This window comes from Annulohypoxylon truncatum, assembly GCF_022578515.1.
Source record: "Annulohypoxylon truncatum strain CBS 140777 unplaced genomic scaffold F4807scaffold_1, whole genome shotgun sequence".
Lineage (NCBI taxonomy): Eukaryota > Fungi > Ascomycota > Sordariomycetes > Xylariales > Hypoxylaceae > Annulohypoxylon > Annulohypoxylon truncatum.
The window spans coordinates 560,884-584,105 of NW_025953787.1; the positions used below are offsets into that span (position 1 = coordinate 560,884).

At 45.4% G+C, this 23,222-nt stretch overlaps 5 protein-coding genes across 5 annotated transcripts; 3 read left to right on the forward strand and 2 right to left on the reverse strand.

Moving 5' to 3' along the window:
* Positions 1-975: 975 nt before the first annotated feature.
* On the reverse strand, positions 976-2,332 carry F4807DRAFT_455133 (uncharacterized protein; the record flags this gene model as incomplete). Its single annotated transcript, XM_048000663.1, has 5 exons — positions 976-1,354; positions 1,406-1,436; positions 1,488-1,552; positions 1,616-2,109; positions 2,168-2,332. 5 exons carry the CDS (start codon positions 2,330-2,332, stop codon positions 976-978), a joined length of 1,134 nt encoding a protein of 377 aa, XP_047859199.1.
* A 3,060-nt stretch (positions 2,333-5,392) lies between these two features.
* Positions 5,393-6,944, forward strand: F4807DRAFT_455134 (S-adenosyl-L-methionine-dependent methyltransferase; the record flags this gene model as incomplete). Its single annotated transcript, XM_048000664.1, has 5 exons — positions 5,393-5,629; positions 5,686-5,815; positions 5,867-5,990; positions 6,048-6,768; positions 6,894-6,944. 5 exons carry the CDS (start codon positions 5,393-5,395, stop codon positions 6,942-6,944), a joined length of 1,263 nt encoding a protein of 420 aa, XP_047859200.1.
* Positions 6,945-9,328: 2,384 nt separating this feature from the next.
* On the forward strand, positions 9,329-11,841 carry F4807DRAFT_404241 (amino acid permease-domain-containing protein). The gene is made up of 2 exons (XM_047996091.1): positions 9,329-10,710; positions 10,783-11,841. Exons 1-2 carry the CDS (start codon positions 9,688-9,690, stop codon positions 11,611-11,613), a joined length of 1,854 nt encoding a protein of 617 aa, XP_047859201.1. The 5' UTR covers positions 9,329-9,687; the 3' UTR covers positions 11,614-11,841.
* Positions 11,842-12,727: 886 nt separating this feature from the next.
* On the forward strand, positions 12,728-13,763 carry F4807DRAFT_404244 (uncharacterized protein). The gene is made up of 2 exons (XM_047996092.1): positions 12,728-13,155; positions 13,220-13,763. Exons 1-2 carry the CDS (start codon positions 12,887-12,889, stop codon positions 13,659-13,661), a joined length of 711 nt encoding a protein of 236 aa, XP_047859202.1. The 5' UTR covers positions 12,728-12,886; the 3' UTR covers positions 13,662-13,763.
* An 8,129-nt stretch (positions 13,764-21,892) lies between these two features.
* Positions 21,893-23,216, reverse strand: F4807DRAFT_404249 (NPCC-domain-containing protein). The gene is made up of 2 exons (XM_047996093.1): positions 22,664-23,216; positions 21,893-22,606 (listed from the first exon to the last, which is right to left on the reverse strand). Exons 1-2 carry the CDS (start codon positions 22,912-22,914, stop codon positions 22,024-22,026), a joined length of 834 nt encoding a protein of 277 aa, XP_047859203.1. The 5' UTR covers positions 22,915-23,216; the 3' UTR covers positions 21,893-22,023.
* Between the last annotated feature and the right edge of the window lie 6 nt (positions 23,217-23,222).

Genomic DNA, 23,222 nt, shown 5'->3' on the forward strand with positions numbered 1-23,222 from the left:
ACACATCGAAGAGCTATCGGTAAGCGAGCCGCGCTATATCTCTCTAACTGGCGGTCGTCCCAAGCCAGGGATTAGGAGATAAAATATAACTTGACATGACTTAGTGGACCGGACCCAGCAAACCCAATGGCCCTGGAGAGCGTTGGCAGTACGTACTATCTCGCCTTGCATCATTTGTACTAGTAGTACCTTGAACTGAGATTTTGCCTCGTAACTCCTTGCTGTGGACAGCTGCTAGTTAAAGGGGTATCATACTCGAAGATGCTAAGCCGCTGCGTACCTACCCAAGTATTCAGCGATATAGGAAATTATTGGTAAACACGTACAGTAACTGCAAAGTACTATTAGTGTGTTAGACTAGGAAGTAACTATGTTCCCGAGAGAGCTCGCTTTCGGAACTAAATCCTTAGCGAACGGTATGACAGGCGGGCTAGGAGAATTTGGATATGAAAAGCTTGTTACTCTTGTTGTTGATGCATGTTAAGGAGGCAATATGTGCCTATAGTACGGAGATTATGTTACATATAGGTACTTAGGGGCTGACGATAAGTTGTTAAAAAAATGGTGTCAACACTGGGCATGTAGGAGTGTGCCTCTCTGTAGTAATATTTGATAGGTACCTAATCAAGTATTTACAGCCCTAACATAGGTACTATTTCAACTTGGAAGAAAGTGCAAGTGCCGCTTGAAAATGAGACATACATAGGATTATTCCCCGGTTTGGGACGAATGTGAAGTAACCTAGATGTAGGCTGATTCCGTAGGTAAGAGGTAGGTATATTTACATAAATTTTGTGACATTTTTTACACTCCTTTTTAACCCAATATTCCTTCGCGACCTAATATACAATACAACCAACGCTATGTTTCCAGCAAGACTGAATAATTATGAGTATGACTACGATGCGAACCTGTCCAGCGTCAACATACAGTCCGACAATATCTATACAACAAACGCGAATCCAGCGCACTCATTTATTTCCAATTTTCGTATTTCGCCAGAGGGGCTTCATTAGTCCTCTCTCCTTCTCCGTATAAGATTGTCACGGACTGAGTGCGTACAATGCCATCTGCCGCTCCTAGCTTCTGATCATGGCCGTCCTTTTGCAAGATATCGTCTTGACTACTATCTTTGCCGAGTTCGATATTCGTTTCTAAGTCGTATGGGCCCTTGACCTTCCGTCGACGCGAGTTCATCTCGAGCTCATCTCGGGTGTTGCTTTTGGATGTTCCGTAGTTCTTGTAGCCTTGGCGATCTCCTGTGCTGCCCATGACACGTCGTCCAAATATCGCTTCCATCAATGGCCGTAGGATCGGAATGCAGGTGGCAATGATAACAGAGGCTCCTTCGACACTGCATGATATTAGGACGGTGAATTATATAAACGAAATGCAAAGAGCTTACCAAGTCCAGATTGTTAAGTCAGATGTAGCCCCTATATGGATTAGCTGGGCGTCTGGTAAGGAGGGTTAAGGACATAACAAACATGTAAAATCTGGATCCGCTAGCCCAGGAATTCGAGTTGTCTTGTAGATGGCTACAACGCAGGCCCTAATACATAGGTAATTAGCCAACGCTATTCCCAACTTTTTGGAAGTATTCATGAAGACTTACACTGAACCTAACCCAAGAGCAAAGCACAGCGCTATCTTCTTTCTCATGTTCATTTGCAATGAAAATAGCACAGTAGCCGGCCATGCAGCCAAGTACAAGTCGACAAATCCGGAAAAGGCTCCCGCGAATTCGGAGTAGTTGACTAAAACCCAGGGGCTAATGCAAGTCTTTTGGGTAATACTCAAATCCCATTGGGCTCGAGAAGGTGTGCATTGTCCAAAGAGGATTGCGACACAACCCAGTAGAAAGATCACGCATGCAACGCCTATGGTCCACAAGAATCGTCGGTGCCATTTTGAAGGTTCCAAAAGTCCCGTGAGGAGGTAGATGGCGGCCAGTTTAGGAACGCTGAAAGACAGAACACCTGGAACGAAGCCCACCATTGTATATAACACAGCTCCGGAGACTTGTTCCGGAGTCAGCGTCGATATGTGTTGTCCATTTCCAGATTTCACCGAAACGATGGAGAAGGCGACGACCATCCATCCGAGAATCTGAGTTAAAACTTGGTAAGCCGGAATAAACAACCCGATTTTTGCTGTGCGAACTCACTAATGAGAATGAAATCAGAGCATCGTCGAGTTTGAACTTTTTCATCATCCCCACACGAACGTATAACCTGGCGAAGACGAAAGCCGTGCTGATGGCGGTGACAATACAGTTGACGACGATGATGGTGGGACCCTTGGTCTCACCCGTCGCTGCCGTCGAGCTCATGTTGACTTGAACCTGAACGAAAATACGGAATAAAGATTAATCAGGCGATGCTCGCGGTGGATTCACATCAGAGACAAGATGCGAAGAAGCGGGGCTTTCTCTGCATTCTTATACACCGCTAGGTTCTGACGAGAAAAGAGAGTTTTCCTTACTATGTATATATCCTATAAACCTTTTTTGCAGGGGGGTTACATATGCTTTGCTGTAGCGAGCTTTCTAAAAGGGGAGAGTCTGAGAGTGCTTCGCGACTAGGTAAGGGTGGAGAATCTGGTGGTTTTGTGGTTTTAGTCCCAAGAAAGGTATGCTTCTCAAACGTTGGATCGACATAGTAGGTTCGAATCTGCGCTTTTGGTGTATTATACCTACATGTGTAGGAGACTTGAGATCTTGGGGCCCCTGGTCGTAGGGGATCCAACTTCTATGACACCTAGGTAAGCAAGGTACAGATGACGCTACAAGTTCTCTCCTTTTTTTCCACATGACAACCCTGTACTAAACGCATTGGCCCTTAGTTACACAAGCAAAGCTCGAATATAGGTATCCTAGGTAACATTCAGTGCCTTTGTTACTGGCTTATTTCCGCTGGAGGAAGCGTCTTGATATATCTAAGTAATTTTATGTAAACTGATATTTGGAACATAATTCATATAGTCTTTGAACTATCGAAAGAAGCTTTCATATGGTTCATAATATTATCCCCTTTTCCCAACTTTGGAGACATAAGATTAGTGGGCGTGGATACGCGTATCTTCAATCTTGCCACTTAGGTAGCCAAGCAGCCATGGACTAATAGCGGCGACCAGGATGAGCTATCGTGCATGGAATATAATTTTGGTAATGTTCTCTTACAACTGTGACGCAATTTCTAGGGGTTCTTCTAAGTAGTCCCCGTTCAGTTCATATTCGTGATAAACCAGTCAGACTTACTAGAAGATCAGAATAGCATGCTACAGTTAGTTCTTGATGATGTTGTTATGGTAAAGAGTTAGTAAGGTAAGAGTTTGCAAGACAGCCTATTTGTTCACCCACGGTACCAATGAAATTCCCCATATAGATCACTCCACACGTGCCACCTAGGCGCTCGAGGAAATCTTAGGAATCATGAGTATCCGGAGTAGTGGATCATATCTACGATAGTACGTAGACTAGTTCCCCACAAAGGAATCAACTTTGGCGATTCAAGTGTTCAATAGGAATCGTGTCTCATGACTCGAATGAAATGAGCGTATTATTAATTCCACAACTCTTCAGCCTCATGTGCATATAAGGAGAGAAAGCTACACATCATGACCCTTCGAGGCATAAGGCAAGTGAAATTGCAAAATTATAAAAAAAGGTCAAACCTTTTACTGGACATGGACAGCACGAGCCTCAACGGTTCATTTCATCGAGGTTGCCTTGAGGTGGTCCGAGTTTGCACGGAGCTCACCCTAAATCTGGACGAAGGGCGAACGGAAGTATAATAATATTCCTATAACGAGATTTCATAACAGAGCAGACAGTAGTATCGTTATGGAGCCTCTTGAATAGATATGCCAGAATCGTATGGATATGCGTCGCATTCGCCTCGTTGTCTCTATCGGGGAAAATCTCGGTGAACGCATGGTGCACACTAGGGTGACCTGGTATTGTTCATGCTATTAAGCATTTACTAGAAAAAGGTTTATGAATTATGGGTATTTTCCTTATCCTGTTTCTTCAGGCCCCTATGGTTGTTGATGATTTCTATTGGTTGGCTAGCATCCTTCTGGAAATGGGCATATGTAAAACAGACTCCGCGGTACGTCGTACGTAGTACCTAGTTCTTGTTTACGTGATCCTCGCAACCTCATCCGTTCCGAATACATAGAAATACGCAGACCCATATTCTCCTAACAGCCATGCTTCTAGACTACATAATACGGATATAACTACCATAGGGATATAGCAAAGCGGCTAACCAACGTGGGCGCTAGTAGAGCGGCTCTTAGCGAGGCGGTAAAGGTGGATTCCTCAGAAACTGAAAAATGTCTTGGAAGTTAAGAAGGATCGAAAAAACGACGTCAAATTGCTCGGCAAAAAATTTAACATTATCCTTAGCTGGTTAAATGGTGGATCTAAGCTAGAAAAGCTACTAGGGAACCGAGCGGGACAACGTCCCGTGGAGCTAAGGTGCTTGACTATGGCAAAACAGGCATAAGTTAATGGAGACCAAATGTTAGCCCAAACGTCTTAGCGATGCCCTTCCGAACGTTCGTCTGTCACCAAGGAACTAAGGAAATATCATATTCACGGAAACAAAACCAACGTGCCTGTATTCTACAATAAGTGTTATATGTATGTATCTGCCAAGGCAGTTACTACTACGTAGTAAATGTAACCGTAGTGATTATAAAACGTTAGATAGAAACCCCGGGACCAATGAACTTCAAGCGTTATTGGCTGTTGCACCAACAACAGTCCCAAGGACCAGGAAGTTCCCATAGAGGACCAGTTACTGACGACGGACCGAACCTATATCTGTGCACTCCTCAAGATAAACATGCAGTTACTTAAGACATGTTTACCCGCGGTCAGACTGATACACTCGCTCAGCTACCGAAGATCAAGCCGAAGACTGCAATGCTACCCCATAGTTGAATATCATGCTATCGCCTCTGCGGGTGGGTAGCTCGTGCATCAAGAGAAGTGTCCAATTATGTACCTACAGTAGGTACAAAATCCTACTCTACTGCGGATGTGGCGTTAATTATCGAAAGCTATATGGGGCTCTTACCCGGTTTATGGGGGCATCGAGGGACACCGACAATCCTCATTATCAGCTTCGTCTCGGGTCGTCGTCCATGTTAGGAAAAGCTTGTGTTAATAGAATCTGTACAATACCTTCTAGAGAATATCAGGGGGCTAGTTCTACGTGTCTTGGCTCATCAATATCAAGCTTCTTCGCCCCTTGCCAGATTCTTTGTCGATGAGTTCTGCCTTGCTAACTTACCCTGACACATTCTAATTTATCTTGAACTAACTTTGTCTTGTCTACCTATCTACACTTATTCTTGCTGAAGATCCATACAACATTTCACCATGTCTGCCCAAGGAAATGGAATAACTCTGAAGGGGGCTCCTTTGGACCCGAGCATCGCTTTGAAGCCATGTGATTATGAGAGTGTTGGCGCCCACGCCGAGAAAATCAGCAAGCTAGCCAGCTCCATTTCCCCAGAAGATGACAAAACTAGGCTCGAACTCGCTGAGACTGCCAGAAAGTTAGTGAGGGCGTTGGAGACTCCTCGTGAGACCATGATCAAGCACTGTTGGGCACAAGTAAGATATTCCGTGTAACTAATGGTATGGGATGATATACTCAATAGTATTTGCAGACGGCCACAATGGCTGCCCTCACGGTCGGCGTCGATATGGGGTTATTTAACATCATGGCCGAGGACGGTGGAAAGAGCAAGAAATCGGCGGACCTTGCTAAGGCAGTCGGAGCGGATCCAACCCTAGTCGGTACGTCATGGTGAAGGCGTCTTCATCTAATGCCCCAGCTAATTCATGCAGCACGACTCCTACGCCACCTGGGTGCAATGGGCTACGTCGAAGAGACCGATGTCGATGAGTATAAGCCAACCAACTTCACAAAATCCCTGACAATTCCCATCATCTATGCTGGTTACCCTGTCTTGTGAGTATTCAATACTATGACTGCCAAAAGAGCGCACCCTACTAACACCTACGTTAGGTCCGGTGGTTTACTCAGCGCGAACAACTTATTCCACGAATACCTCCGGCAGAATGGTTACAAGACGCCCACTGACTTGTCCGACGGAGCCCTTCAATATGCCTACAAGACGAAGAACAATATGTTCGAGCATCTCCAAGCCAACCAACCTTACGGCGATCTCTTCAACCTTCACATGGGCGGATACCACCAGGGTCGGGCAAGTTGGATGGATGCAGGATTCTTCCCTGTCCAGGAGAGGCTGATTGACGGAGCCGACAAGAGCTCGAGCTCGCCTTTCCTGGTCGATATCGGTGGTTCAATTGGCCACGATATCCAGGAATTCCTACACAAGTACCCATCCGCACCCGGCCGTCTAGTACTACAAGATCTACAGCCTGTCCTTGACAAGATCACCACCCTAGACAGCAGGATCGAAGTTATGACGCATAACTTCTTACAAGAGCAACCAATCAAGGGTAGCAGAGCTTATTACATGCACTCTGTCCTTCACGACTGGCCTGATGTCGAGGCCTTAAAGATCCTTGCGCGAGTTAAGGAGGCCATGAAGCCGGGCTACAGCAAGGTGCTCATCAACGAGAACGTTATCCCTCCGCGCAACGCGACTTGGGAGGCCACTGGTCTGGACATCCTTATGATGACGCTGTTGGCCTCCAGAGAGCGAACGGAGCAGGATTGGCGTCACTTGTTGGGTGAAGCCGGCTTGAAGATCACCAAGATAGTGAGTTCTCTCCCTACTACCCCCCCTTAACTCCCTGATTCGATCTTAAGGAGCCCTCCACCTTAAGACAGCGCTTCTTTTATGTCATTACAATACGAATTAGGTTGCTAACTGCACATTTCCAGTGGACTGTCGCGAACGGCGTCGAGAGTTTGATTGAATGCGAGTTGGCGTAAAGGGAGTCATGCTGCTGCATTCCGTAGTGACTTGCTGCTGTCAGACCTATACACTACTTCAATTCTGAATTGTTGATAGAGTGTAGAATTAGCTTATCCTCAAGAAGAGATATAGATCATCTATGATAGAAAAAATAGAGACGATTGGCTAGGAACCAACATGCTCCGAATGATGGGCAACTTAACATGACGCTATCGTGACTACCTACCTACCTGATGTGTACCTACGGTATATGAGCCTTCCAACATCAGATGATTACATACGTAGTATATAAAGTTTACCTATACAGTTCCTATTGATATGTTATCACAAGCAATTATCTTGATCATTGTCACTCCTGTTTAATCCCTTATACTCATAACAACGCTTAATTTATTGTAGGCATATCTAAATGATACACCTTCTTATCGGTGACTTACACATAACTTACGTACATGACAACACAAAGTAGGTACATATGAGGATCGTCTTCAACAACTAGCGGTTTCAACACTCTCGAGACAATGTTCTACTTTCGGTTCCTAATATAAGGACAAATATGCCGAACTCACAAACTTGGAGTAGCAAAACAGAAAAGTATGTACCTAGACAACCAGTTGAATGTCTTCGTGTCTTCATAGATTTATGTCTTTATCTTCATCTCATAAATTATACAGAGTAAGAATGTTCTTCGAAGAATAAAACTACTCCGTTACTAAAGGTAAGTGGTCATTTGAGATTATCAATGTGAGTAGGTAAACTAGAAGGCTAGCCGCCTACCTAAGCTTCGCCAATTCCAAGGGGTATTAACTCTGTTTTATCTCTTTAACTGACAATAGGTTAATGCGTCGGACGGTAGGATATACCTAACCGCCCATAGAGACTCGGTTCCGGCCAAAACTTGTAGATCATAGTAGTGTTAGCATAACTTATACAAGCAAGACAAGTATAAAATAATATACCGCTTATGTCTTTATCTTGGGTTTGGTCCACCACGTCAGGTGAACAGTAACTAGACTCTCTAATTCCTAAGTAGCATAGTATGCCAGTCAAAAGGAGACTTGTACGAATCTAAGAAGTAAGGAAATATGGTTTATTATAGGAGTGAGAAAATTAGCAAAATGAGTACTTAGTTTTTATTATAAATTACCTCCCTACATACCTACTTACATGAAATAATTCTTGGTCATTATTGGTTCTTTTATTTGAATTCTCTTCTTAAGACAGCAATTTTCTAAATTAAAATAATCGCTAGGTAAGTAGGTAGGTAGTTATAAGGAATTTAAGGTGATTAACACCTTAGCTACCTATCATATTAATCCAATATAGTATGGCAACTACATTTTTATGATATAATTAGCATACTTGCAAACTCATGGGAATTACATTCTAGAAGTATACATTATGTAAAGGCTGAAGAGGAAATTCGTATCTAACATCGTATGAAATCTCCTTGACTTCGAGATGAAGTCATTTTAAGCTTCGATTTCAACTACAAGTTACAACACAGTACGCCGTCTAGGCTTATAACATTCCCTATAAGGTAATCATTCATGTGATCCAATCTTCTAATTGGTCACCCATACCCTTGCATACAGTGTACTGGATCATACAAGTTACTCCCGCCGCTCTCGTACGGCGCAGATTTCGGCACAGATGATACGCCACATATAAAATCGGGACAAGTACCTATGGAATAGTAATGATTTAGTTTGCGAGGCGCCCAGGGGCGCCTTACGTTACTCGAATGATAGCTAGATTATTAAGCGTAACCTGAAAAGGTCGATATACAAGGTAGGTAATTGTGGTGATAGCTTTAGTAATATCCTTGTTATTTGTGCCCGGCCTGCCTATTTAGTGTTTATATGGTTTTTATAATGAACGGAGGCATTTTACCTACCAAAGGTCATCTTGCGCGTCAGCAAACGTGCATACTAGTAGCTCTATGGCTTGGCGTCTCATTGAGCCCACGGAAAATAAGGAGCGTCGTCAAATTGCCAAGAAGGGATGCTTAGGAGAGTGGCACAAAATTGGAATTGATTGCATAATTCCCTTAACGGTGTGGAAGTCCAGCCATAGGGCAGAACGCACGTAATTGGCTTCGTAATCGGCATTGCCCCATGACCCGAAGAAGAATCCATATGGGAATAAAGGAAGCAACAAATGGCAAAGCTCACAGCCAGGCCTTGGACTTTCAAGTACCGAATCTAAAGGGTTCATGTCGGTAGTCGCTTCGAACAAAATAATCAGCTGTGGGTAAGGTGAACTCCTGTTTGGTGGCTTAGTACCACGGTACATCGGAACTTTCTTCGCTGCACGGGCCACATTCTAACTCTTTTAGGCCATAATAAGGGGAAAGGAGCTGTGGGGGACGTGGATGATCAGAAACAAGCAATCGCTACCTCATTGTTCCATCTTCTAACAACCCAACCTTAATACTTTTCTTCCCTTGGAAAACTTAGTGCGACGACGGCCATCACAGCTTAGACATTTTCCATTAAATCCATAGTGTTTGAATATTCACTGTGATTTTCCCACATCCTATCTTAACTGTCTTAATACCTTGTTTGACTGGCTTTGGCGACTTGCGGTCTGACGTCTCTGATATCGCAAACTCCTTCGGCGCTACTAGGTATTCGAGCGGTTTCGTGTTTTGCGACGACTCATCGGCCGATATGGTTCCTTCATAATCACGAATAAACATATACACTAGCTGAGGTTTCCATCTTATACCCATCCTGATACAGCCTTTAGCTAGCTGCGATGCCACCCCAATACTCGTCCGCTCTCCACCCCGGCGCTCGAGATTCCCTCGAACTCGCCTCGTTAGCATCCTCCGATCCTGGCCCCGATACCTATTCGGAAACAGATTCAAGACCATCAATATCCTCGTCGCGAAAACTCTCCATCGAACAAGACGATCCATTGGACAATAATAATCTCGCAAGCCGTTCTAATTATGTGTCAGGTCATAGTAGGACATACTCTGTCACATCCAACTTCGACTATGCTGCGAACCTATTCCCACTTTCCTCCTCCACAGCCCCCGGATATGCTCCCCTAGGAGCACCTACGTCGGCGGCGCAACGTCATGGCGGACTAGGAGGCCCCTCTCTAGAAAAACACAAAACCCTGACGTATCTGAATGGGCTAGGTCTGATAGTTGGCTTGATAATTGGTTCCGGCATCTTCTCATCCCCTAGCCAAGTCAACGTGAACGTCGGGTCACCTGGCGCATCATTGATAGTATGGGCGATATCGGGCCTTCTCGCTTGGACTGGTGCTGCGAGCTATGCGGAACTTGGTGGCGCTATTCCTCTCAACGGAGGCGCGCAAGCTTATTTATCTAAGATCATGGGCGAGCTGGCTGGTTTTCTTTTCACGTGGGTCGCGGTACTCGTCCTTAAGCCCGGTAGTGCCGCCATCATCGCGATCATCATGGGCGAATATCTCGTACGCGCCGTAATAGGAGCCGAAGCCGAGACTGTCAATCCCTGGATCAACAAGTGTGTGGGTTTGGTTGGATTATTTATGGTGACCTTTTTGAATTGTGTTTCGACGAAGCTCGGGACCCGCGTGAATGATGCGCTCATGTTCTTGAAGTTCATCGCATTAATTGGAGTTACTATAGTTGGAATTGTGGTAGCTCTTACCGGATTCTCTTCATCTGGGACAGCTAATATGGATTGGAAAAACCATGCCTGGTTTGACGGCACGAGCAAGGACGGAAGCCATTGGGCTGTCGCACTATACGCCGGGCTCTGGGCTTTTGATGGTTGGGATAATGTAAGTTCCTGCCTGCTAGGCGCTAACTTATTTCCGATGGTTCGTGAGTGCTAATCGATCACCAAAATATAGACGAACTACGTGGTGGGCGAGTTTCGGAATCCTTCAAGAGATCTCCCACGTGTAATTCACACGGCGATGCCGCTTGTGATTGTCTGTTATCTTCTCGCCAACTTCTCATACTTTCTTGTCTTGCCCCTGGATGTTCTCAATTCGACCAACACAGTCGCCGTCATGTTCGGCAACAAGGTATTTGGTCCAATCGGCGCGCTTGTTTTTGCTCTTATTGTCAGCGCCTCATGTTTCGGTGCTCTCAACTCGGCGACTTTCACAAGTAGTCGACTTGTTTACGCTGCCGCCAAGGAGGGTTACGTTCCAGCCGTTATAAGCCGTGTGGGTATCGGCTCTCGCGAACCCGGAATGGCGAATATGAGGACGAGGAATTGGTTTTCTAAGCGATTGCATAACATGATTGGTGACGAAGACACGGGGCTCTTCTTTACGCCGATATATGCTTTAGCATTAAACGGTGTTCTAACGGCTGTCTATGTTATCGTTGGCGAATTTGGAGAACTTGTGACGTTCTACGGCGTGGCAGGATACTCCTTCTATTTCCTCACAGTCCTCGGACTTATCATTCTGCGAGTTAAAGAACCACATCTGGAAAGGCCATATAAAACTTGGATCACGACACCAATCATATTTTGCTGCGTGAGCTTATTCTTATTAAGCCGCGCAGTCTTCGCCCAACCCCTAAAGACGCTCATCGTTGTAACATTCGTTCTTTCCGGAATCCCAATATTTTTCTGGAGAATACAGGGTCGGGATCAGGTCTCCAAACGGGAGACAAGCTCGGATGAGAGGTCACGAGGATGGAAGTTTTGGAAACGATGGCGGAGATGAAGATCACGATACGAATATTAACTGGCCCCTTATTTGGGGTGGCGTTTTCAATACGCTTTGTGCAATTAAACATAGCAAGCATTCTGTATGAGCATCGGATCAAACGGAGTACAGGGAGTCATACAATCATCCTGATTCCAGCTGGTGGCATTAGTAGATAGCATAGGTGGCGCAGATACATGCCCTTGCAGTGTAATACATACGAACGAATAAAACTACATTCAAACGTCTGCCAAAGGAGGTGAACTTCACCTATTTCGGACTTTGCCATTGTGCATAGGGTTACGCCTGACAGATCCTACAACGCGCCTTGCATTGATCGGCAAGGGTAGTTCTTCCACGTGCGCAACCGGTGGTAACGTATACGAATTATCGAATAAATGATCACCTACTATCAAGAAATCGTAGAGTTTAAGCTAGCGAACGCTAAGGAATCGTACCTTCTGCCTGTGCTGATATTGGCCGGGGAGCCTTAAAGTTTGGGTGATCCATATGTATAAGTGAAAGCGAAAACTTATGTTCCTTGGGTATGGATGGAATACACATATAAAGGCATAATTTTCATGCATCTAGATATCTCATTCGTAAATTCGATATTACCAATGAGTGAGGTCATAAAATTCTCTTCGATGTGAAGTGTGAACGTTGACGGCCCCTAACCCCTTTTCGAACACCGTTACACAATTGTCTTAATCAAACAACACCAAATTCCGAGGGAATAAAGACATATATGATGCCTCGGGGACCTCGAAGTTTTTGCGAACTCTATTAATTTGATACCTGATTTGTAGACACGGATGCATTGAGAACAGTATGGTGCGTGAGTGACGAACATCTTCCTGCCGGCTACCTAACGGAACTGACCACCAAGAATTATGCAGATTTCTTTTAACTCGAAGTCTAATAATAAGAAAGTTGACATAATTCATATTTTTTACTTAATTCTGATTCCGTAAGTTCATGGCACCTTTACCACTCCTTTGTCACTATACGACCAAGTTGTCTGTACCGAGAACCAGGCCCTTGCCAAGACCCCTGTATTTGGGCGGCTGTTTACACTGCTGAACCGAAAATGCGCGACCACCTTTCCGTGGCCACCTACTATTGGGGAAAGCATTTCCGCATTTAGCAATATAGCCATTCCGAAGGCCCGGAGGGAGGAGGCTCGAGTCGTGAAATTTGGATGCATAAATACTAGAGCTTCATCCTTTTTGGAATCAACCTTCTTACCTGTCCTACTCTTACCTACAAGCACGGCACACTATCCGCGACCATGTTCTGCAAAACCGCTCTTCTCGCCCTCGCTCTTCTCCCATTCTCCCTCGGCCAAGTCACCGATGACTTTGAGGCCGGATGGGATGAGGCGGCATGGCCGACGTACGCGCCTGATTGCAACCAGGGCGGTAAAGTGAGCCTCGATACTTCTACTGGTCACAGCGGTAGCAACTCTATAAGGGTCGACGGCGCGGGTGGTTTCTGCGGGCACATCTTCTTCGGCACGACACAGGTTCCCAGCGGCGACATCTACGTCAGAGCTTGGTTGTAAGTCGCCGTATTGGCACAGTTAAACACTACAAAGACGATCCTAATATCTCTCCTTCTACAGAAAGGCGTCCAAGGCCCTAACCGACTCCCACGTCTCCTTCATTACGATGCCCGACTCCGCGCAGGGCAGCGGCAAGCACCTGCGCATTGGCGGGCAGAGCAAGATCCTCATGTACAACCGCGAGTCCGACGACGCCACCCTGCCAGACCTCTCTCCCCAGGGCATCGCGGCCTCCACCGCGCTCCCCACCGGCGACTGGCAATGCTTCGAGTACCACGTCGGGACTGACGGCACCATCGAGACGTGGCTGAACGACGAGGCCATCGAGGGACTCACCAGCAAGGCGGGCGTCGCTAACAGCAACGCCGCGCAGTGGCAGAGGAGCAGTGTTATACCGAAGCCTACTGCTATTTACTTTGGCTGGGAATCGTACGGAGGCGATACTAACACGTTCTGGTACGATGATATCGCTGTTAGTGATGCTAAGGTTGGATGTACTTAGGTGGAGCTGTTACCCCCTTACCCCTGAACCCGCCTAGACAAGTTGTATATTAGCCTAAATAGGTAGAGGGAAAGGTGCACCAATTATAACTTTATATGCCAAGCTGTGATAGATGTTTATTATTATTTTCTGTGTGGTTTATTAAGAATAATAGAGCTGCACCCCGCACAGTGTACCTGCTGTTTCAAGGGTGTGCCGAACCGGGTTTCCCGGAGGCTTAGGTAGCGTTTGCCGGATCAGGACCATCCGCGATACGGATGTTCGGGCCGTTAGGAAATTTGACACAATCGAGAGAAAATTGCTTACATACACAGGTAGATATGCACTCTAACATCTTATAGACTATATACCGCAACTGAATAAGACTAATTTGCGGTGACATACCCCTATCTTTGAAGTTAAACCGGATTGCCCCATGTCACTGGATGATTGCGCGCCCTCAGATGAATGGCACCCTTACTATTACCTGAGAAGTCGTTAAAGGAGGTATGAATATGATTTCAAAATAGGTAACTAATTAGACGATTGAATCTGTGGTAGAGTAGTTTAATAGGTAGGAGCTAAAGCCCCTTAATAGTAGGTAATAGATATCGTGCTAGCATTGTGGATAAATATCTACCTAGTTATTGAGTACCTATAATTATATCTTTCCTCTCTTTTAAAGAGGAGATCTTTCAAATATTTATTCAGCTATTCTAAGCTTGATTGAACGAAGTAATCAGTCATATTGTTTCTGTGTGAGGAATCTCTCAATACCTACCTACCTACCTACCTACATAGACTGCTTTTATTTGTCTGGACACGTCATAATCTTGTTCCAGTGAAGGAAAACTGTCGCATTCCTTTGATAATGCGTACATAAAAGCACCTGTGCTTTCTCTTATCTCAGAATTCTCAGACTAGTTGATCAACCTTCATGTGCTATATCGAGATTAACATGCAAGATATCTAGCACATTTTGTCTTATATTAAAGTTACGTGATGTATCGGTTAACGTATTGATATTAAGTTGAGGCCGAAGCATTGCTGCCAGTCAGGCTTTCAGTAGTGTTATATTCCAACTATGCATATAAGACCCTTCAAGAGGATCGAACCTCTTTTCTATAAGTGACATAAATTAAGGAGCTTATTGGTGATAAATCGGTTATTGGGATGCTTCTATTAAGCTCTGATTCACATTCTGGGGTGCTATTTCACATAACCCTTGATAGAATAACCGGTTAGTCTACTCAAGTACTCGGTTAGCTCCATTTTGAGGCTGACCTAGCCTCTAGAGTGGCGGGATCGCACCTACCTACCTGATAAGAATGCCTTCTAAGCAAAGGAGGAGCGAAGATGACGTATATTAACTACCTACTTCGAACCTGCTTCCGGTGATGACTTATCGGATATGTCGTCAGATCTATCTCCGCCCCTGCCTGATGCTGAACTCATCATGGATAATCACGATAAGGGGTAGACCGCCGTACCTGCCTTGACCTCTACCGTCATGGTTCCGATCCTGCTTCCGAAACGGATGCGATAAGTGGTTTGTTGTTGCTCCTGCCTTTGCTTCTATTTCAACGACAACCCAAGCAATACTAAGCTTACAGCAAACCTAGCACGAAAAGGGGGATATTTTATTGCATTTACCTAGGAAATATTACTATTATTCTAGAAAATGAAATGATAGAGCTACTTCAGATGAAATTTTAAGATGGAATATTGCTGTCACTGCCGTTTCTCCCTTCACTTTCATCGCAACAACATTTAGCCCCTGTCCCTAAAGCAACCTAACCTCCCCCAAGATAACCATAAACCACCGTGAACCTATGAAAACATTGGATGTTTTTAATCTTATCTACCTATGCTACAGGTCTATTACGTCAAGATGTTATGTATGTAGGTACCTATGTAAGGGTATACGTTCTACATAGGTAGGTACAGTACTTACCCATTACATATAGATAGATCCATGATCAGTAACCTCCACTACCCCTTAGCACTAATCTCTAATACACAGGAGAACATCCTACAGCATCTTGGCAAGTATTATCCTACCACGATTATCAATTAATCCATTAACTATGGATAAAAATGTTTCATATATCACATCAGCGTCAATACCTCATATAGTATGGATACCCTCTATCATTTCCATGGCCCCAGTCACCCTTGTTTGACCGTTCTATCTACATCTTATTATCTACTCCAACTCATACACGACCTGTTACTGTTCATACTTCCTGTTAGTCCTTCATTGGTATATTCTTAATTAGGTACTTTGTGCAACTTCCTCCGTATGGGATCTACACAAACACGACGCATGTTAAGCTTAGTGCCAATTAAAATACCACTTCACGTTTCCTCCAATAAAGAGAAAATATCACAGAATCCAATAGCACGGCGTATTTGCTATAAATACAGGTAAGCTATCAAAATTTCACTGTATTAATACCTAAATTTCTCGACATTCCCCTTCTCATCTTGCTATACCACTGTGCTAAATCTGACACGCCATTTCCTTCCCAATCACCCCTTAATTCCTTCCCCATCGACGTGACTCAATGATCTATGACGTGTTTCAATCCCAAACCTATTGCACAAGGTTTGGGGTTTATTAAAATCTGATATTTCAACACATTAGGTATGTTTGTTCTTTCTAATCATTCCTATTTAGATCCCTGGATTTGTTGACTTGCCTCGTTTATAACTACCTCTCACACCTATCTACTGGGTGCCTCCAGGTGTCTCCAGATCAATATACATTTGGTCACCTGCCTTCGTTGAAATATCTACGAGACATAAACTCAGTCTTCTTCAGGTCAACGGAAGATCCAGAGATAATGCATAACTAACGTCTACCCAGCGCGTTTTTACGTTTACTAGGTACCTTTTGGGCTATCACCGGAGACTGGTACCTCACAAAGACACCGTTTATACCTTAGTACTAGCCTAGGAATCTATCTACCTATAAGTATATATGTAAGTATTTGATACATCCACCTTATTACCATAAAGTTTCATTCCTATGTTCTCCTTCCATCTTATACTTTCATCATTGCTTACCTCTACGATATGAGAAAGAAAGAACCCTCCAATATTCATGGCAGGGATAATAATCTTACCTAATATTCCATCATTTATATCGGATGTAATTGACTCATGATTTCATGACTTGAAATCGAAGTCACAGCCTGAGCTAATAATTTGTATAGCCAGTTCGATAAACCCGCTTGGTTATCCAAATCGCCCACCTTTTCAACCCAGAGTTAATCTTCTCAACTTCAGCTTTTATTCCATTCCTTCACCATCTCCCCAAACTTCTATCATATTCTTCAAAAGATATTCTTACCATTGATATGATTTCCTCCTAACACAGAGCGACCTTGTAAGTTTCATCTTCCTTATTCTTCAATTCCACATCACCTATCATAAAAACTTCAAGCATCTTAGCATCAAGATACCCGGGTAAGCATTCTACTGCGGTAACCCAAGAAGTTTATTGGTGTCTAGATATTGCAATCCTATCAACTTCTCAATGAAAACCTCTCCAGTTTTAACTCACCGCAATCTCTTTTTCCCATCTTAATCCACCAACACCCATCTATACCATCACCTTCTCTTCTTGCGCTTGAAGTTGCAACACCATGTATAGTCCACAGCACAACCGCAGAAAAGCAGGTAGCCAATGATTCCGAATCCTAACAGCTTTCTAATCTTTCTTCTTCAATTGATCACCATCTTCAATCCATACTCTTGCCGCGTTGGTGGAGTCTTCCTTGGTGATAAAGTCCTGCGTTGACCACACTGCACCTTTTCCACCTCTTTCAGTTACTTCCAACATACCCACTTGCCATATTTTCTTTTCGCTCCTACAGTAGGTGTGAGATATATCTTCATCAACCTATTGGAGTCTCCAAGACTACTGTGATTCCTTTGAAAATTTCCTATTCAATCTATTCTAACTCTATTCTCAGCGTCCATGGCTTAAAGAAGGGATTAATTATCTCTCTGCTACTAAGAAGAGACGTGCCTAAGAGGCAGCTTACACCGGAAGCTGTCGGATAGCTATCGGCAGATGGTTCATTGATCCTTACCTATGTGAGTTCTCAATGCTGATCTAATGATAACAAAGCTAATGAGAACCTAGCAATGAAATCCAAAGGGTGGCAATTTAAATGCCAATACACTGCTAACCTGCCAAGGTAAGTAATATAGGAAGTCGCAGACTTCATAGGGGCTGACTTAGTTATTTCCTTCAGAGTAATCGCCGACACTTTAGACATACGTCATCCATTCAAGTGGAAAGTCTAGCATCTTGTTCACTTGCTCACCTAATGGTCGAGGTAAGGCACACAGGTAGCAGCGCCGTTTGTTCCTGTCACATTGTTAATAGGCATGTAGTACTACATTACCTGTCTCATCATATTATGTCACCGATACTACGGTGTTAGTATATGTCACTCAATGATACTGGAGGCTAAATTAGCTGATCCGCCGTGTACCAATGAATAAAGGGAGCAAGCTACTCTGGTAAGTGTACAGCTGTCCTATGTTAGCGTGGTTAATTCTCACCGTCCTACTAGAGAATAATGTTCCTTTGCCTTGTGCTTTTGGTCGACGATATCTGCAGCACAGCACCCCGGAGAGTGCCTAAACTATCGACTGCGGCATTAGCTCGCGTGTACACAACAGTGATTTCACTCCACAAGCGCCAATTTATGGATTGCTCACGTTCAAAATAGTGAGCGAGACTCGCCTTTGTACATTGTCTACGATAGACGAGGCCTCATGTCGAGTGGCTCTACAGCTTGATCAACTTCCGAGGAAGAAAAGAAGAAAACGAAGAATGTTTTGATGCCTCGTTCTCAGCTTGGGTTATTCTTCCAAAGCACTCAACACGAGCCTGAACTGTCCTTACATCGTTGAATGCTGCTACCACTCTCGAGTTGCGACTCATTACAAATGGGGCTTCTAAGGTTAACTTCCGCAGCTTCCAGGCTCCATCACTTCATCGACAATCTTCGCAAGCAGCCTCGCATGGCCTAATTGGCCGTGTAAAGTGCGGCTTTCACTATGCTATCCGCAGGCGAAGACTTGGTAGACTATAGACGAATTACACTAATAACCGGATATTAGGTGTCGGCATAATGGAAGTGGTCAAACCCAAGACTATTGGTGGTGGGTCCATGTTTGCCTGGCATTAAATGTTGGGGAGCTTCCAAGGTATGTTCATGTTGGATATCGTCATTGCTTCAGCTTCTTTGAGGGTTTGTTACTGACTGTGGTTAGTCTACCATACGGGACTGAACACACCAAGCCCGTGATGGCGAACAACGTTCTTGCCTCAAAAGTATGGACAGATACATACCGAGAAGCCAAAAATCGTTCGCATCAATGATCGGCGGAGTCTTACATCTGTTCCACTCCCCTCACTCTCGTTCCGTCGCCTTGGCGGCGTTGAGCATGGGCCCTCCAGCGACGAATCCATATCTTGTGGATAAGATGAACGTTCCCGCAGTGACTAGATGAAGGGTGGCTCGTACAACTTTCTAACACTCAAAACAACGACAACGACATGGTTGGATTCCTCAGGTAGGAGAGTCGAAGTCCCCCATAAGGATATAATAATGATTATCGAACATGATGCAGCGCTGTTAGTCGGCGAGGAAGCTGGCGGTAGAATTAAGATGGTGCGAGTGCTAAATCGACGTCATCGTGGTTTTGCCAATAGGTGTTTTGAATCTTCGAAGATGACATTACGTCGTCATTCTAAGGGTCAAACGTCAACAGCAAGATGGCCCGATTTATTTAATTACATAAGAACTGCTCGAGGAAGAGAACAGTGGCGGTGGCTGAGATCGAACCTGACACGGCGTTTACAGTACACGATCATCGTTTCACAGGATAGGTATTCCTGATTCGGTGGAGATATTTCAGTTCCACTATTTCACAACCAAACTCTTTTGATGTCCAAGCCTTGACTGAACTTCTGCTATTGCAGAACAATTTTCAGTCGGTATCCAACTAGGAACTACCTGCTATGGGGTGTTCAATGCTACGCCGCAATGGCGAGGAGTGGGAAATGTCAGACCGTATTTGGTCAAGTATCTCTACAACACACGGTGCCTACTTAGGCCACACGATGATGACTCTCTGTTTACGTTTCCTCATATGGGATCTAAGAGCTATGACGAGGAGCTGAAGGTGGCTGGATTTTTATTCTGCGCAGAGGGCGCACGCCAAGGACGATTCAAGGAATTCGGCAATGGTTATTATTGGGTCCAACCGTGGATGGGACGTCGTTTCTCGAAGAGACAAGCCATCGACGGCAAGGTGCCGCAGCCTTCAGCGGCGGAATACAGGATTATAGGGAGCGAATAAGTCTAATGGTCAACAAGATGTAGAGTCGTTGTCCCACGAAAGGCGAAGTTCCTTACACGACAGATGCCAAGAGAGATAACAGTGGCTGTCGTTAAACTCAATCATGGCAACAACGTCATCCTTCACAGATCCACGCGCACGGTATGGTGGCCCGGTTACTTGAACGCCAGGGCACAGTTGGAGACAGACCAACGGTGATTGTTGAGACGAAACCGTATTGCTATTCAACGGAGCAGGACGACAGTTGTAACAGAGTGGCGTGATTCTAGTATAGATATTATCATGCTTCACAAGGAAGAGATAGCATTGACTGTCGAGAATTCCGTTATCAGCTACCAAGACTTGGTGTCTTGGTAAGCTTGGTAGCTTGGTTCCCTAAGCGCACAGTTCAGGAGAGAACAACGGCGGTTGTCGGGGCGCATTTCCTACTATTCCCGATGGGGGTGAGAGATCGTTGGAGTAAAAATGGCTAGGAAGCATACCTACAACACCATCGTACTGCTGACTCTCCAGAACTATGCAACGTGGATGTCATTTCCATGTATGGTTCGTTCATAGCTTGGCAGCTTGCTAACCTGGACCCCCAAGGGCACAGCCCTCAAGAGAGAACAATAGAGCTCATAGGTTAGATCCGTGTCTTTGCACGATGGGGAGCAAAGTTGGAAACACGGTGACGGTAGACTGGCCCGATTTCCCCATCGGTATTATCTGATTGGGTTGGAGACTGCGACAGAGCTTGGGTCGACGATCAACATGAACGTCGACGGCGGATATGTTCGATTTTAACTCGACCTATTGGCCCGCCGTGATCACAGGTTGCTACACACTTGTATCAAACGCTGCCGACTACGCAACGCAGATCTCAAGAAGGAGCAGCGGGTGATGTTTGAGACCTCAATGGATGGGACGGTCATGTCTTGGTAGCTTGGTACCTGGAACCGCAGAAGTACAATGTAAGGAAGAAAACGATAGTGGTGGTAGAGGCCAACCCCGCATCGTTGTTCGGTGGGACAGGACGTAAGACGTCGATGGTTAGATGGCGCGACTCCAGAACCGACACCACCATACTTCACAATTAGGAGGTAGTGATGAGTGTCGAGAAAAGCTCGACGCGGTTGTCGTCTCCATCACAGCAGTCGAAGAGACTAATGATGGCAGCCGAGATCAAACTCGCCTCTTCACATCGTCGTGTGCGAAGTTTGCGACATGGCAAGACTCCTTCAATGAGAGAATCTTACTTCTCGGTGAAGAAGTAGTCCTGGCCGACTAGAAAGGATCAACAGTCTCCTTTCCAAGTCTCAAGACGCTGGTATAGTCTTGTTCTCCACGGGCCTTCCAAGTCCGTGGTAGGACGCCGACTTCGCAGATGGAATGTTGGATGTCGTTTTTCGACAGAGCGGGTTGCACATATGAAGTCGGCCGCTTGGCCACTATCCAACCCTGGGAGTAGGGTTTGATTGAGACGTCCACAACAATTTCGTTTTCGCTTGAATCCCGTCGCCCTGCTTCGCTCCTCTGCCATCTCCATGCAACAATGCACGTAATAGTCTACGAACCATAATGAACGGAAACCCACCTGGTGCAGGGAGTCTTGAGTATGGCATATCTTTAGGGTTAGCACAAGATGAGACCGCGGGAACATTAGCATGATGGGGAGACACTTGAAGGAATTATCGAAGAGATCGATATTCTAGGTGATTGGACAATGATGGTGGGAAGTAAGTGAGCTACGTACCTCTATTCATAAGGCCGAACAGAAATGAAGACATCAACTCACTAATCTCATAACTTGCTACCCATAAATGAACGCGGTGCCCAATTTTATTTCATCGTGACAATCTCGCTCATGGACTAGACCTTGGACGCACCGAGAATATTCCGTGTTGTATTAATTTCGTTCGTATTGTGTCTATAATGATCATCATGAATGCAGGTGATTCCCATAAACGTACCAAGGCTTGTACGTATCCTATATCATACACTGCGTATACTAGCTTCAGGTGTATAACCAAGCATTTCCAGACGAGCTTCTCCGATCTCGTCCTCGCTCGTAGAGCCACTTGCTGTTCAGGCCAACAGTACTTCTCTTCCCTCCTGATGCTGGACTCGGGCTGTCCGGGACACCTCCATAAAACGATCCTGTACTGGCACCCAAAATGCTAGTGCTCAAGGGGCTACCCGATCCAAGCGATCCTATCGAGGAGCGGCGGGCGCCGTTCATAGCCTTGTGCAACAGAGGACTGTTAGGTGATCCAATTCCCCCAAAAGGTCCGCTTCCGTTCCCACTTCCTCGGGTAGGGCTGCCGTTGTTAGAGGCAGGGGAGCCCGAGAAGCTGCGTCTGCTGCCCGCAGATCCGATCGAAGGAGTTCGGGCGTAGCGTGGAGGTGTGCTGTACGCGGAGCCTGGCGTGGGCGGCGCGTTGGTAGGTGGTAGGCCCAGCAGTCGTCGTTGGCCGGGTGTAAGAGGGATGTCGGAGAGGTCATCCTTCTGTCTGAAGAGAGGGAGTAGGTTGGTGCCGATGTTGAAGATTGGCAGGAAGAGGATCGCCCAGTATGCGTATCGCGCGTAGTACCACACGCTAGTCAAGTTAGTTGCGTCCCTCTGGAACGGGTTGGGACTCGGAACTGGAGCGTACAGGTAACTAAACCATTTCTTCGGCACCATCAACGAGAGCATGTTATGGGTGAAGACGATGGTTATGAACACGAGGACATTGATGGCGATGCGCTTCACGTTCTTCTCGGTGAAGTTTGTGGCATCTTGCCGTCGGATGATTTCTGGCAGACGCGGGTGTCGCCACGTACCAGGGCTGTCGGTGACTGGAGGTGTCGCGGGTGTTGATTTTTTAGGGGTGGTGAGGGCTGTCTTTGCCATGGTGAGAGACATTCTGTCTAGACCTAGGCAATGCCTTGTGCCTTGAAGCCGAGAATGCAGAGCACGGAGAGATTGATTGGATGTTGCCTCGAGAATTGGGTACCGAGTTGCTTCTTTGACTGATCACTATTGTAGCTTAGACACGACAGAAATAAGGCGATACGGACGCGAAAATATTGTCGATGTCGATTTTGGACCACTGAATTGTTATATTACCTGTTATGTTAGTTAGTACCTAAGGTTGCGGTGGTGGCGCTGCTCGCGCAGGCCTCGTGGTCGAAGTCGTGCTGCTGGATGGTTCTACTTTGTTTTCTTTGAAG

What these genes read in the sequence shown, in the direction of transcription:
- F4807DRAFT_404244 (XM_047996092.1), top strand. Translation starts at nt 12,887, where the DNA reads ATGTTCTGCAAAACCGCTCTTCTCGCCCTCGCTCTTCTCCCATTCTCC. An exon ending in ATCTACGTCAGAGCTTGGTT is followed by an intron (nt 13,156 to 13,219) that starts GTAAGTCGCCGT and finishes CTCCTTCTACAG; the next exon opens with AAAGGCGTCCAAGGCCCTAA.
- F4807DRAFT_404249 (XM_047996093.1), bottom strand. Translation starts at nt 22,914, where the DNA reads ATGTCTCTCACCATGGCAAAGACAGCCCTCACCACCCCTAAAAAATCA. An exon ending in AAGAAATGGTTTAGTTACCT is followed by an intron (nt 22,607 to 22,663) that starts GTACGCTCCAGT and finishes TAACTTGACTAG; the next exon opens with CGTGTGGTACTACGCGCGAT.
- F4807DRAFT_404241 (XM_047996091.1), top strand. Translation starts at nt 9,688, where the DNA reads ATGCCACCCCAATACTCGTCCGCTCTCCACCCCGGCGCTCGAGATTCC. An exon ending in CTTTTGATGGTTGGGATAAT is followed by an intron (nt 10,711 to 10,782) that starts GTAAGTTCCTGC and finishes ACCAAAATATAG; the next exon opens with ACGAACTACGTGGTGGGCGA.